The 15,003-nt window shown below is 43.0% G+C and overlaps 1 protein-coding gene across 2 annotated transcripts in view; it reads right to left on the reverse strand.

The window, feature by feature from the left end:
- Nucleotides 1-15,003, reverse strand: part of LOC139931875 (copine-8-like) — a 61,883-nt gene that overhangs the window by 41,246 nt on the left and 5,634 nt on the right. For both annotated transcript variants that reach the window (XM_071925508.2, XM_071925507.2), the window contains exons 2-4: nt 8,161-8,201; nt 3,268-3,314; nt 1,680-1,783 (exon numbers count right to left, since the gene is read on the reverse strand). In XM_071925508.2, coding sequence (XP_071781609.1) covers nt 1,680-1,783; nt 3,268-3,314; nt 8,161-8,201 — 192 coding nt within the window. The remainder of the gene's footprint in view (nt 1-1,679; nt 1,784-3,267; nt 3,315-8,160; nt 8,202-15,003) is intronic.

The raw sequence follows: 15,003 nt of genomic DNA on the forward strand, positions 1-15,003 counted from the left end.
AAGATGCTAAGCTGCATTCTGAACAAGCTGGAAACGCGAGAATGACTTTTGACTCTAAACAAGATAATGGCATAGAAGACCTTCAACATGGAGGATAAAAACAACTGGATTTTTAAAATATATTTCTCAATTGTAGGAAGTTAACTACTCACTACTCTCCTTACCTATTCCTCAAAAGTCAAGCAAGTGTCAAAAATCACTCCTAAATTTTCATGTCACTGGCTTTGTGATGAGGACAGACTACCAAGTTCTTTTAGATCAAGATTTCTGGAGCTAGGAGGGCGAAATAAGACGTTCAGATTTGTAATCGTTGAGTTGTAAAATGTTCTGGGACGTCCAACACTTGATGTCTGCGAGGCAGTTTTTAAGAGTGTTTATAGGTGTTTGGGTTGCCAGGTTTTAATGGGAGACACACCTGAGTATCATCTGAATCGCAATGGAAAGAGAGACGAATTACGAATTGTGTTTACAAACGATGCTACCAAGTGGGAGCATGTAGAGAGAGAACGGGGTGGGGCCTAAAATGGAGCTCTGAGGGACCCCAGAGGTTTTGCCTGCTGAGGTAGCTGAAGAATTGCCTATTATAACAGAGTAACTTCTGTTTGAGAGGTAAGATCTGAGCCAACTCGGTGCTGAGCCAGAGATACCCACCCAGTGCTTAAGGCAGTCAATTAAAATTGCATGATCAACTGTGTCAAATGCCGCACTTAGGTCTAAAAGGATTAGGGCCGAGCAATCTGCTGCATCTGCTGTTGAAAGGAGGCCATTTGTTACTTTGAGAGGGGCTGTCTCTGCGCTGCGTAGCGCTCTAAAACTTGATTGGAATTTCTCAAAAATAATGTCCAAAAAAGACAACAAATGACTAAAAGCTATTTTTTCTAAACGTTTAATAGAAACGTCCATTTAGAAAAAGGCCTATAGATGTTAAGGACTGAGGGATCTAGGTTAGCTTTCTTCAGGAGGGGTTGAACTACTGCATGCGTAAAACTCGAAGGGAATGTACCAATTAACTATTCATCGACACACGGCTTTGGAATCCAATTTTGGAATCCATTTCACATTTTTTAGGCACTGAGATGCTCTTACTGAGAGCGCCGGCAGGAAGCAGGTAGGAGTTCAGTGTCTTGCTCACTTAAGACGGAACACACTGGCTGCTGCAGGGATCAAAACCTGTTACCATCCGTTTACGGGACAGTCTCTCTCACCTTTAGACCACCCTGCCGCCCCCAGTTATCTTTGCATCATGTGAGCCACGTTTTCAAACCGTTAGCTTGATGATTCCATAAACCCAAGACGATACCATGAACATAAGACTAGATACAAGCATGGCATTTTAGTGCAGACCAAATTTAGGGGAACTGACAATAGTTCAGAAGTGTCCCATTCAATTTGGATATATGGCCCTTTTTACGTCTCAGAGCATTGTATGAATGATATGAATTCAAACAGAAATGCTGGAAAAAAAAAAAGTGGCATGAAAACTAGTCTTTTATTTAAAAGGGAGAAGACTTACATCTCCCTCTGCGCTGCCCATGAATATTTCAGTCTTAACTCAACTTTGCTCCGCACGGAGCAGCACTCTCACCCACGCCTGTCCAACACACACACACACACACACACACACACACATACATACATACACACACACACCAACGCGCATAAGTCAACTGTTAACTCACAGGTCAAAGCGTAGATTCTGCCTCTCCTCAAAGAAATAGTCCAGGATGAATTTGCGGACAAAGTCTGGGTTGAGGGTGTTGTCTATGACTTCTGTCCTGCCAAACTGGGAGAAAGTTCAGGTGATGCTGTAACACTGGTTGTCAGGAACATTCATTCAACATACAATATACAGTATAACATACACTTCAAATCCAGTTTCCATATAAAGCGTGTTTTGTTTATTTTTACAAGGACAGATGCAACCACAAGGACGAACTGTAAGCTACTGAATGCTGTATTGTATTGTACTATTTTTAGTTTCCAATTCCTGTCCTTGGAGTAGGTTGGTACATATATACAAGTAGGTTAAGTGCCCTTGTTCAGCAGCACTACAGCTGAGTTGGGAACTGTAGGTACTGGGAATTTAACCAGCAATCTTTCATGCAACCTCCCTTACCCACCTGCCAACTTGCCAACCCCATATAAATCATCAGGTTTCATTATCACATTACAGTCACACATCTATGGTGTTTATTGCTAATAATTTAGGTGAGAGCTGGAAGTGATTTTTGGCATAATAAAAAAGACACTGTAAATATGCTGAATTGAACTGACCTACTGCCTTGTAACAAAAATGCCATATTCCCCAACAGAAACACCAACAACATTAAAGAAATATACCAAGTTTTTGGGATGTTTAGTGATGAGAACATAACAGAATGTTCACTTCAGTGCTAAATGCTAACACTTTAGCATGCACTATGTTAAGTGATTGTATGCAACTAGCATATCCAAAGTAAGAAGTAAAGTAAGTAAAGTAAGTAAAGTAAGTAAAGTGCCTGTAAAGTAAAAAGTTGAGTGGATTTTTTTTATACAGCCTGTACATTAATACATTTTTAAAAATGAAAGACCATTCACTCAATATAGGTGATGTAGCCAGGTTTATTGTTGGAACTATTTCAGGTAAGCAACCACGTATTCATCCGCTGCACAGTGATTTGTACCTGTACACAGTCTCACCACATTCAATTCCGATGGAAACAGGGAAAGCAGTCCCTGCAGTATGTTGTTTTTGTATCATATTTCATGTGATTTCATTTTACCAATCTACACAAAGCTGCCAGATTTGGCTGCATATCATTTAAGATTACTTACCATTTAGCTTTAGAGCTGCTACAAGTTCTCATTTTCTCAGTTTTGAGATCATGCTAGTCGCCTACTATCACTCAACATAGTGGATGCTAAAGTGTTAGCATGGAGCGCCGGAGCAAATGATCTACCGGGGACACGTGGATGATTTTGGTGTCTATAGACAGTCGCGTAACGTAAAGTTGAGCCTCTCCCATCTGCATTGGGTGAAATAACCGACAAAACGACCCAACAGGCTCAACCTAGTGTTTGGGTCGCATTTCTTACTATGTACGTTAGCTAAGAGGCCAAGCTCCCAAAAACTCGGTGTATTCCATTAACATGAATTTTACAATGTTGAAATGGTGTCCATTGGGTGAAACATGGCATTTCAGCTCCTTGGAAGTGACTTTTTTATTAGTAATTAATGAATCCAACGCCTCCCCCCCCCTCCCCAAACACCCCGCTGTAGGTACTCACCTCTCTCCATTCCCTGTTGGCTATTCCTTGAGTGTACAGCACGCAGACTGTTGAATAAAAAACAGGGACGGGGCAGAGAAACGAGAGAGGATAGATTGATTGAAGAGTAGTTAACAGTGAACAAACAACGCCCTGAGAAGTCAGCTGAGAGCGTGTTCTTTCCCAGACCCCCACATGAGAGGAAAACTCCCTAATTAAATGTCACTAGAACTTTGCCTCGCAGCGTGATGATATTTCAGAGAGGGGAGAGGAGGGAGGGAGGGAGGAAGAGGAGGGAGGCAGGGAGGGAGGGGTGGGGGAGCATCAGCGTTGAAAAGTCCTCCATATTGACATTCAAGCATCTTCGTCCGAGGGAGTCTTGGAGTGTTTTTTGATGAGGGGACACTGCTGAGGACTAAGTGAAGCAATCAGTTGGCACTAAAGTGACATTTCATTTGCATTCCAGCAGCCGGTACTGTATGCACACACGCATCCGTCATGTGGCAGAAACTCGCCGGTCCGAAACCCCCCGAGAACAGAGACTTGATTTAACTGGTAAAAATGTTCACATGACCGACACACAGCGAAATGGTTATGCAAAATATTAAATACGCCCTACCATGTGTAATTTGTGGTTACAATCCCTTGAAATTGCAGGGATTAACTACAAATGCTTGCTCACAATTATCAGATTTTTTGCTTTGCTGTATATTTTCTGCCATTATGCCTGTTGGGTAAACTGGACAGTTTTCTGAAGTTCTGCTGCAATTGTTGGGTGAATAAAAATGAAAAAAAACAACTTAAGATGAACTTTGTCACGCTGTGGGGATGAAGATAGGGAATTAGCATTTTGTTTATGTATTGATGCACCAAGTCTACAGTGGCCCATTGTAGCCAAAAGGTAAAAGTTATTATAATGTAGCATAGAAATCTCTCTGAAATGAAGGTACTATGGTACTATGGCAGCAGACACACACACAAACACACACACACGCACACACACACAAACAAACACATTAGCATGCAAGCTGACACGAACACAAACTGCACCCATCACTCTCCCTCTCTCTCTCTCACACACACACACACACACACACGCACACCTCAAATGCAAAACCATCTGCTTTTGTATGGTTGCTGCTTATTGCTGTAATCTGAGCGCCATCCTTTGGGAGCCATCTTTAAAATACACCTCATCAGTAAAGCAGCCGCACCTCTTTCAACCCATTCCACCTGAGCGACAATGATGGCCAACTGTAAAAGGCCACAACAAAAACCTCTGTCTGCTGTTGCCCTATCTGGACGCACGACAGCATGAAACAAAACAAAAAGCATCGGACGTGAGCCTGTTAGCTAGTGCTAAGTAACCGCTAATTTGAATGGAAGTGAAACAACAAAACCTCATAACATAAAACAAGATAATAATTTAATGCAAGTTGATAAAAGTGAATATTCATTTGGCTCTTAAAAGGAGATACAGAGTCAAATGAACTTTTTATTCCAGGTAAATTGTTCCACAGTTTAGACGCCCTGACTGCAAAGGCTCCATCACCTTTACACTTTAGTTTGGCCGCTGGAACAAAAAGAGTTTTTTTTGCCGCATTGAGACTACGCTTCTGCACATAAAGAGATAACAGCTCTGAAATATAATCTGGAGCCAGGCCAGACGACGCTTTGGAAGTAATCAATACAATTTTAAAACCAATCCTAAAATTAATTGGGAGTAAAGCAAATTATGGATTACTACTAAATTTATGAGTCATCTTATGACATTTGCTTATAGAGATAACACTTTCCATTAAGGGGACATGAATTATCATTAATTAAAGCATAAATTAAAGCATGAACTATCATGAATTAATTAGCTAATGTATGAACTATCACAAGTTGATGCTACAGCAATATATGATGTAGTCATACTTTGGTAGGCATTAATAGTTATGTTTGTGAGGATATAATACAATTAATATAATACAATAATTGATGAAGATTTTGTTTTTTCAAAATAGAGATATGTTTTGGACTTAAAGTCATACATTATTGTTATACGCTTTGTTGAAAACTGGTGTGTGAATGTGTTGTTTCACACTAGACTCACAGCAGTGTTGAAAATCACACATTGTTTTTGAGCGCACACACAAAGACATAAATTCCTAATTACACTGCGCCTGGTGCAGCGACAGAAGCGCCCCGACTTGCAGTGTTGTGGCAGACTGTCAGTCTGGATGTTGTATATGTTGCATTGTAGATGGTGTGCAGCGAGCTGGGGCTCAGCTGGTTGAATATACAGTCATCCTTTTATCTTGCCATGAAGCATCGGATGACACATGGTCTCTGCGTTATTGTGCAGGAGAAAGCGATACATCAATCACACGCCCACAAACAGCGACGCGTCCTCTCCGTCACGACACTTGCCGTGCGTAGCGCACACTTTCAACTCTTCCTATTCATCAGGCTGATGATGAGGGCAGGGATTTGACAATAGCGGCGCTAACACCACCTCTGTTTTGAAGGTAGGAGCCGCCGACGTGGCACACTTTGATAATGTTCCTGTCTGCATGAAGGCCTTTTCCAATCTGCTGGGGAACAATGATCAAAGCACATGCAAACGCATGCACAAACACACATTCCCACAACAAAGGACCATAGGCATGCACGGAAATACACACAAACACACCCACACGCATATAAACACACACAAATACGCTCAAACACACACACAGAAACACTGGAGTGTTGTCCAGCTTTATGAGCTAATATGAATATGGTACGTGAGCCTCCCTGAGGCCTGTGTGGTTGTGTGTGCTTGTGAGTGCGTGTGTGTGTGCCTGTGTGTGCCGCTGTGTGTGTGTGTGTGTGTGGCTCTGCTGAGGCGGTCTAATGCTGTGTGACTGGGGCCAGTGCTGTCAGCAGAGCAGAGACATGGACGCAGCACAAGTGCCTCCTTGCATAAACGTTCGGGCGGGCAGGGATGCTCATCCTCCTCTCCGCTGTCTGGCACTTAAAGGTCCAATCCGCGATTCTGTGAGCTTATCGATAACGGGTTTACACATACAGTGCCAAACTGATCAGTGGCCAGCGTCAAAACACTGTGGTTGTACTGGGAAGCTCCCAGGTGGGAATGTGCGGAGCGGTGTGGATATGAAGCAGCGTGATGCTGAAAACAAAACATGCACGCTCAGCAAACCTTCCCCGGATGAATAAAAGGTTAAATATATCTATTTATTCTTAAAGAGTATGCAACTTTATCATTACAATGTAACTCAGAGTAAGTATTTTACTTTTCTTTTACTCAAACCAGGTATATTTATAGGGGGCTTTTAACCAACAGTATTGTCACAGTGCATCACAGAAAACAAAGCACACAAGACAGACAAAAAGAACAAGGACAATGATAGAAATAGAGATAACAAACTCCAAGAAATTGTGTGTGTGCATGTGTGTGTGTCTGTGTGTGTGTGTGAGTGGATATGAGTGGCTATACTCTTAATGTTTAGATGTTCAGCTATCACATACTGTCAGTCCCTGAATTGAGGACTCTCTTTGTCAGGTCGAGAATGAAAAAATGTCTCCGATCCAATGATTTAGATTTCCGTAGCAGAGCTATTTACTTCTGGATTACAGCCTGGGCCTTTAAAATCCACTGGACCAGTTGCCTAAATGAACCCCTGCTGTCAAGGGAGTGTGTGTGTGTATGTGTGTGTGTGTGTGTGTGTGTGTGTGTGTATGTGTGAGTGTGTGTGTCCCTTAATCTGTAGGAGGGAAGTGGCTGGTGCGTGTGTGAGGATGATCTGGTTCCCCTCACTCACGTTGGGAGCCAGAGCAGAGAACAGTGACGAATACGACCCCTGACATATGCAAATGTCTACTGATTCACACAGGGGAAGCAGAGTGTGTGTGCAGTGTGTGTGCAGTGTGTGTGTGTGTGTGTGTGTTCATGTACTGCTATCTTTGTGAGAACCAATTTGAGTTTTGAGAAGTGAGGTCATTTGGGCCGATCCGCACTTCTTAAAGGGTTTGTTTTAGGGTTAGGACCTGGTTTTAGGGTTAAGATTAGAATTAGGATTAGATTAAGATTAGGGTAAAGGTTAAGGTTAGGTATGTAGTAGTGAGGGTTAAGGTTAGGGTTAGGGGACTGGGAAAAAATGGTCCTCATGAGGATAGAAGTACAAGGATGTGTGTGTGTGCATATGCATGAGTCCATATGTAGCGTAGCTTGCATACTGTATGTTTGCTTGTGCGTGTTAAATCTGCATGCCTTGTATTGGTTGTTGGTTTGTTTATACATAAAAGAAGCATATGGAATGTCATTCCTTTTCTGTATGAAAGATGATGCTTCACAATAAAACATTTGAAACAAAACAATTCTGCATGCCTGCATGGGGTTCATGTGTGTGTGCGCATACTTGTGTTTATGTGTAGAATCAAATATGCATGTTTGTGTGTGTCTGTGTGCATGTATGCGTGTGCTTGTTTATACATGCATGCCTGCTTGATACGTGTGTGTGTGTGTGTGTGTTTGTGTGTGTGTGTGCATATGCATGAGTCCATATGTAGTGTAGCATGCATACTGTAGGTTTGTTTGTGCGTGTTAAATGTGCATGCCTTGTATTGTTTGTTGGTTTGTTTATACATAAAAGAAGCTTATGGAATGTGCTTTCTGTATGAAAGATGATGCTTCACAATAACAAAAATTGAAACAAAGCAAATCTGCATGCCTGCACGAGGTGCATGTGTGTGTGCGCATACTTGTGTTAATGTGTAGAATCGCATATGCATGTTTGTGTGTGTCTGTGTGTGTGCATGTATGCGTGTGCGTGTTTATACATGCATGCCTGCTTGATAGGAGTGTGTGTGTGTGTGTGTGTGTGTGTGTGTGTGTGCGTGTGTGTGTGTGTTGGGAAACAAACTTACTTGGATCAGACTTGGAAAACGTGTCTCTGTCCAGCAGGTTTCTGAAAAACAAGAAAACAAGGAGCCACATTGACATATAATTGATTGCACTCCATTGGCCACAGAACTCCCACTTTGATCCACAAAGAAACTAAAAAGTTATTACAGCATTAAACCTTGCCTAATTTGATTCCTCATTGACCCTGACCACTGTTGTTTACCCATAATCCTCCCCTGACATGATTAACACAGCCGTTTCAGCGAGCCATTTATGCAGCAACATTAAACAGACTACAAAATCCAGCTTCCGAGCAGGGCCCATTCATATTTCAAGCAAACAGAGAAAACAGCAGAAGAGAGGACCTATTTTTCACTTTTTGCGCTCCCTGGGAGGCAGGCAGCAACAACAGCGGAGGATGGCATCAAATTTACATGACGCTCCAGTCTTCGCTCTTTGCATGGGGAGGTATAAATGCACTGAAGGGTCCCATCGCAGAGCAGATGCTGCGCGTCGTTGGGGTACTCTGCCGTTAAACAGCACAGGAGGAATTAAATATGCACACACAAAAAAGGCGACAACTCGCGGCTGGCCCGAGACTCAAGGATAAAGAAATGGAGGAGCGGGGGTTCAGAAAAGGGAGACCCGGCGCGTTACGTCAGCGGCGGCGGCGGGCCTTCGTGGTTTCACTCTGTACCGCCTGCCGACAGCGTCCGGGGATCCGGAGGCTGCGGCCAGGAGGACAGGAGGCGAGTCCAAACGACACCCGAGGGGGTTGAAGTGAACCCTTCGCTCGCTCAGCTTGTCCCCCTGCCAAATCTTACATTAAAACCCCATAAACCTTTCATAGGGCTTTCATGGGGCTAACCCAGAAAGAGTAGCTAATATGAGCTGATTGGCCATCAGCGGGAAGTCCAGCGGGACACATTACCCAGAAACCTACCGTTGTAGAGCGACTGAAAGTATTTCAAACCACATCAAAGGGTAATGTAGACATAAAACTTAAAACTACACTTTCTAAAATGATATTTTAAAAGGAGAATGTCAGTGTCATTTAGACTTATAGCCCATTTTCTTCTGTCTATGTCCAAGTTTCCATTTCCCCCAATCATTTTGCAGTGCATGTCCAATGTAATTAGATTTTTTTAACATTTACTCATTTTTCTTTCTTTTTAAATGGATGTGACAATAAAGTTTGTAAGGCGACATGTTTTTGAGGGATTATTTCCTGGAGGAGACTTCCATTTCTTCCTGTGGGTGTCAGCTGACTGACAGGAGGCAAAGCGTAAAGCACTCGCTGATATGAAAACACGTTGGCACAATGAAGTAAGGATAAAATAAAAACTTTGGCAAAACCAAATGAAGGCTTCATGTTCACTGTAATGGATTCTCTCGCTCTGTGGAAGTTGTTTTTCCAGACTGAACAAGAATGAATGGCAGCAACTGGCTTCTTCTGAAGGAGGAAAACAAGTCCTGATATCTCCAACTGTGCTGACTGTGCGCAGAAAAGAAAAACAACAAACCAGGAAGAACGTAAAGCAGAGGGACGACCGACATGATTGGCACAAACGTAAACAAGTACAGATCCTGTACAGGCCCACGGCGCGTGTGTTTAGTTCCACTAGCTGCGGCCACACGGATCCCTCGGAAAACGGACAGAATTATTGACGGATAGATTTCTGTCCGTTGGGCTGTTTTGGAACGTCAACATGGAGGAGAGGCAGAAATACAGCAGCAGCCTCGCTCATAACGGAGCTACTTCATAGAAACAAGTTAAATTCACTTGAACACATGGTTTTATCACTCGCATTGGGTTGAAAATAGAAAAAGAATGTGTAGTTTCTTCTGTCTCGACATTTTCACGACACAACCTGTCGGCTCCGCAGCTCAGATGAAACTGTCTGTGTTTTTAAGCACTGTGATTGGCCCGAAGGTCCAAACACCGCCCAGTCGGAAAACTTTGGTCATGAAACAAACCGAGTCAGTAGTTTAAGCTCCTAAAACAGGTACAACCTCCGGTACTGCTCGGTATTTATTATTTCAGAACCGGTTACGTTCCGGCCCAATGACCCCTTTGATAAAGCCTAGATTTGATTCCTCTGTCAAGAGACTCAGGGCCATCTCTTAGTCAAAGACGCCCTCTAGAGGCCATCTCACGAAGCAACATCTCACTAAGCGTTACCTGACTGACTGACTGACTGATTGACTGACTGACTGACTGCCTGACTGACTAACTGACTGACTGCCTGACTGACTAACTGACTAACTGACTGACTAACTGACTGACTGCCTGACTGACTAACTGACTAACTGACTGACTGACTGACTGACCTGTTCAATTTCAACTGCACAGTCTGTTACAATTAGGCATGAATATGGTTTCTTGAGGCCGATGCCAATATCCGATATTTTTCCACCCACATTGTCCGATACCGATATGCATTTTCGTACGAATCTTAGTAACAAATGCAGGTGCAAAACAGGTGTAGCTTTTCAGATAGGCCTATCTTAAGATAATTTAATGTTTTTTACACAAAAGACCATGTTAGTTTTATTCTGCTGCTGTGTTAAGTGACACGCTCTTACACAAAAAAATCCAATTCCACAGTCGATTCCAATCTAAATATCAGCAGTAAACATAATATCGGACCGATACTGATATTTTAAAGCTAATATCAGCCGATACAGATAGTCTGCCGATATATCGGTGCATCCCTAGTTACAATAATCGCAGTATGAGCTCGTCCATATTGTGCGGCACTGCTTAAAAACACAGGGAAAGAGAGAGAGAGAGATGGAAGGGGAGAGCGAGGAAGGTTCTTGCTATCATGCTAGCTGCGGGGCGACCGCTCTGTCGTATGACAAGCAGTGAGTGTCTTAAGGCGGTTGATGGCTAGTGATGTATCTAGATCAGGCACCCATGTTGTGCTGATCCCAGTGTGGCCCAGATGGTGTAACGCCACGCTCCGCTGCCTCTCCGTCAGAGCGCGCCCACTAGCCCTTCCTTGGCTTCGAGACCTTAAATAAATGATAATAAGCGATGGGATCGGGGCCGGACACGTCGGCCGCGTGTTACGACTGGCGGAGAGTCTTGAGAGCGCGTGGGAGTGAGAAGTGGCCAGTGTATGTGAAGGCGACTTCACCTGCCAAACGGGATACATGTCAGATGAAGAAAAAAAAAAAAGCAATACTGTACCCTGTTGCCTCACTGAGGATTAAGAGTGGAAGCAAGGAAAGATGAGAGGGAAAAAAGAGGAGAGAAACTGCTGAAGAGTCTTGTGTGTTTGAAAGAGAAACAGTGCTCAGTTGTGTGTGTGTGTGTGTGTGTGTGCATGCAGAAGCGTGCACATGTATGTAAATGTGTACTGATTCATGTGTACCTGAGGGCGTCCACCTGGCCCTCACACAGACGCGCGGCTCTCTAAAAAGCCCTCTCCACCACAGGCAGTCCAGGAGCGTCTGGGCGGTCCGAGCAGAGTGCCTCCTCGTCGTTCATCAAACATTTACGACAGCGGTCCCATCTCGACACCAGAATTACATTTGAAATCCCACCAGTTACATCACAGCCACCTAAACATGGCAGGCCTCTCGTTCCCGAGCCTTAAATACCTGTATGTGAGGGACGGGGGGGACTTCCATCTAGGAGCGCAATTGAGATGAGATTTTCCCAGATGTATTCTTAAAAAGGGGCACATTAAATATGCCTGCCTTTGGAGGTTTGCAACCGGAGAAAAGAAGGAGATCAAGTAGCATTTCATCACAACGGGAGTACATGAGAGCTGAGCTATCTGACTGGAGGAGCATATTACATCATATTTTATGACATTATTTTCTTTACAAAATACCTCAAAAAGAGACATATTCCTTCATTTCTACTTTTACATATTTTATATGCTACTTTTTTATAATTTTGTGTTGTTTTTATGTTAAATGTGACCTACGGAAGCAAACCACCGAGTCAAATTCCTTGTATGTGCAACTTACTTGGCCAATAAATCTGATTCTGATTCGGTACGAACCTATTACAGAATATTGATTCCATGACCTCTAACAAGCATTTCTATTGATGAAGTACCACAGTGTGATCCTGAGACGTTCAGAGCTGAAGGGAGACATGAAATCCTAAACTTGATGCTTTGCGGCTAATGGGTGAAGGACGCCCGCCCCATTACCAATAACAATAGCTCAGAGTGAAGGGGATTTCCTGCAGAAATGATAACTGCTGCTGAGGAGACTAATCCCCCTTTTGTAGGATTTCAAAGGATCCACTTCATATCTGTTCCCTATTCATGTTTTTTCTCGCTTTCAGTGTAAGGCGTGAATGAGAAATGTCAATCGGCTTTACTGTAAATCAACCTTGTGAAACAGCCCTCAACGCTTTGTACAGCAATTTCCAGCCATTCGGTTTCCTCCAAGTAACTTAACACAGGCCATGAGATGGACGCTTTCATCTAAAATACCTCGCAGTAACGTGAGTGCATACAATTTTAGCATGGGTGGCCCCAGTGGGAACTGAACCATTAACCCTGGCAGTGTTAGTGCCAGTCTCTACTCACTGAGCTCCACAGGAGCACAAGTGCACAGCAAGAAAAAAAAAAACGTATCGCCTACTCGCTTCTTAAAGTCAAAGAGCTCTGGATTGCAGCGTGGGTGGTTATCCCAATTGCGTAACCTTGCCTAAGTCCTCAAGCTTGACATTCACCCCCCTAGCCAATGCACAGGCTTACTTTTAGTGCAGTAGCATCTGTCCGTCGAGCCCTGAACTGGCTAATAAAGAGCTCCCCTCTCCGAACGCAGGCACAGTAATGAGCAGCACAGGCCCGTCCACCTGGGAAGATATCAGATCAATGGGCCAATTGACAGGCTCTGAAGTAAAGTCAGAGCGGCGGTGATCAATCCACCTTTGAAACGGGCAGAAAAGACCCGAGACGTTCTCTTAAGTCTAAACGATTCTCTCAGACGTGGAGCAGGGGGGGGGGGGTTGGTTGCTTTTGCTGTGGAAAGTGACAGGTATTCAATAATGAAGAACTCAAGGAATCCCACTCCGCTGAGAGAAAGTCACAACATCAGCAGTCCCCGGGCTTTTAGCATAGGATTAGAATAATAGGCCAAGATCGCCGGGACAATGTAGCTTACATTTAATCAATGTCGTGCAACAGGACTGCTTTGTCCATCTCTTATGGTGTCCTTCTCTATTAGCCTTCCTCTCCCACTGGGATTATAAAACCATCATTAACATTCAACAGGGTTTGGTGTAAATGGAATGATTTTTTTTTAAGTTTGCAGTGGAATGTAAATAGAAAATAAGTTAAAGTAATAATCCATGACATTTACATATAAATACACATCCGTTTTGCTACTCTCCATCGCCAACTGATATAACACAATAGTGATTTAACCTGAATTAAGTTCATGAAAGCTTTTACATTTGCTGTTCTAAACACCCGCCGTTTCTTTATGCGTTTTCCCGTTTGTTTGGAATAAACAGAAGAAGAACTGGGTAGTTAGCATGAGCAGCGATAGCCATCATATGACTGACAAAGAGCGCCACCTACAGAAACTCAAACTTCACCAACAGAAAATCCAAGCTCCACCCACACTGTTTGATTGACAGGTGATCTCTGGGAAGTGTAGTGCAGAAACACCACAGAATTGAGCACTTAGCGACAAAGATGGAGACAAAATCAAAACAACGAAACAAATTACCACTTAAAAATCGGGATTATTCAGAACTCTCCAAACAGACGTTACATAATCAAGTCTTCTCATCATCACTGGGGCTATTTGGGTGTTTCAGCATCAAACACCAACACCACCCAGCTCAGGTTGCTCAGTCCCCAGCTTGTGTCCTAACAGAGTGCTTCCTATCTTCTGGGCTTAATCTAAACGACACATCTAAAAAAAGTCTCTTTTGTCATACTTTGATCACCCTAACACTCCAAAGCTGCAACACCATGGACTCACATATTAACGTTTCAAAGCCTTGAAATGTGTGATGATTTTCATTTTCACATTTTTTAAAGGATGCAGAAAGGCGGGGTGTCTTTGTAAACGGATAATCTCATGTTTTTCATGGGTTTTACACTCTTGGATGTTCCTTGTTCTCATTAAAAAAGTAGAAAACTTAACTATTTGTTATTTTGGCGAAGTTGTATTGTCCAGTTATAACATGGTCAGCTTGTGATGTAGAAATCTGACTTTACTGGAGTCGACCAATCATCACTAGAGAAAGCACTAGAGAAAACTATTTAGAAATGATTTTCACACAGAAAGAGACATAAAATTATAGAAAAGCAAAAAAATAATAAAATACCCCCCCTCCCCTCCTCCTCTTAGCTGCCAAAACCTCAAACCTGAACAAGAGAAAAATACTTGATGGAAAACATGACATTGGCTAAGTTTGCATGTGCACAATATGGTGACTGTTGCCAATACTGCAAGTAAGGCAATTGTCAATTAAATCATATACATGATTCCATAATTTGACAATTCTCTACATCCAGTTCACATAAGTGAAGTACTTCTTTCAATTATCCAGAGAGAACTGTGGGAATCAGAGGGGTTTTTTGTTGTTGTTAAAAAGAATAAGTTGTTTCCGGTCCCTCCACTATCAGATTTTACCAAAACAATTACAGCCATGATCTGCTCTACCACAGCTTTTTATCCCTGTAGTCTGCAGCCTTCAGTGCTTTCCAGCGGACACAAACTTGGTCAGTTGTTCTGACAAATCCTCCATCCTTAGGTTTTTCTGTCACCATCTAAAAACCGCATGATATGCATGTCTTGCAACAGGCGTAACTTAAACTCCAAAAGTGTTACTTCCTGCCGGCCGCCATCTTGGTCCAGCCCAGTACAGACTACACTTC

The sequence above is a fragment of the Centroberyx gerrardi genome, chromosome 4 (genome assembly GCF_048128805.1).
Source record: "Centroberyx gerrardi isolate f3 chromosome 4, fCenGer3.hap1.cur.20231027, whole genome shotgun sequence".
Taxonomy (NCBI): Eukaryota; Metazoa; Chordata; class Actinopteri; order Beryciformes; family Berycidae; genus Centroberyx; species Centroberyx gerrardi.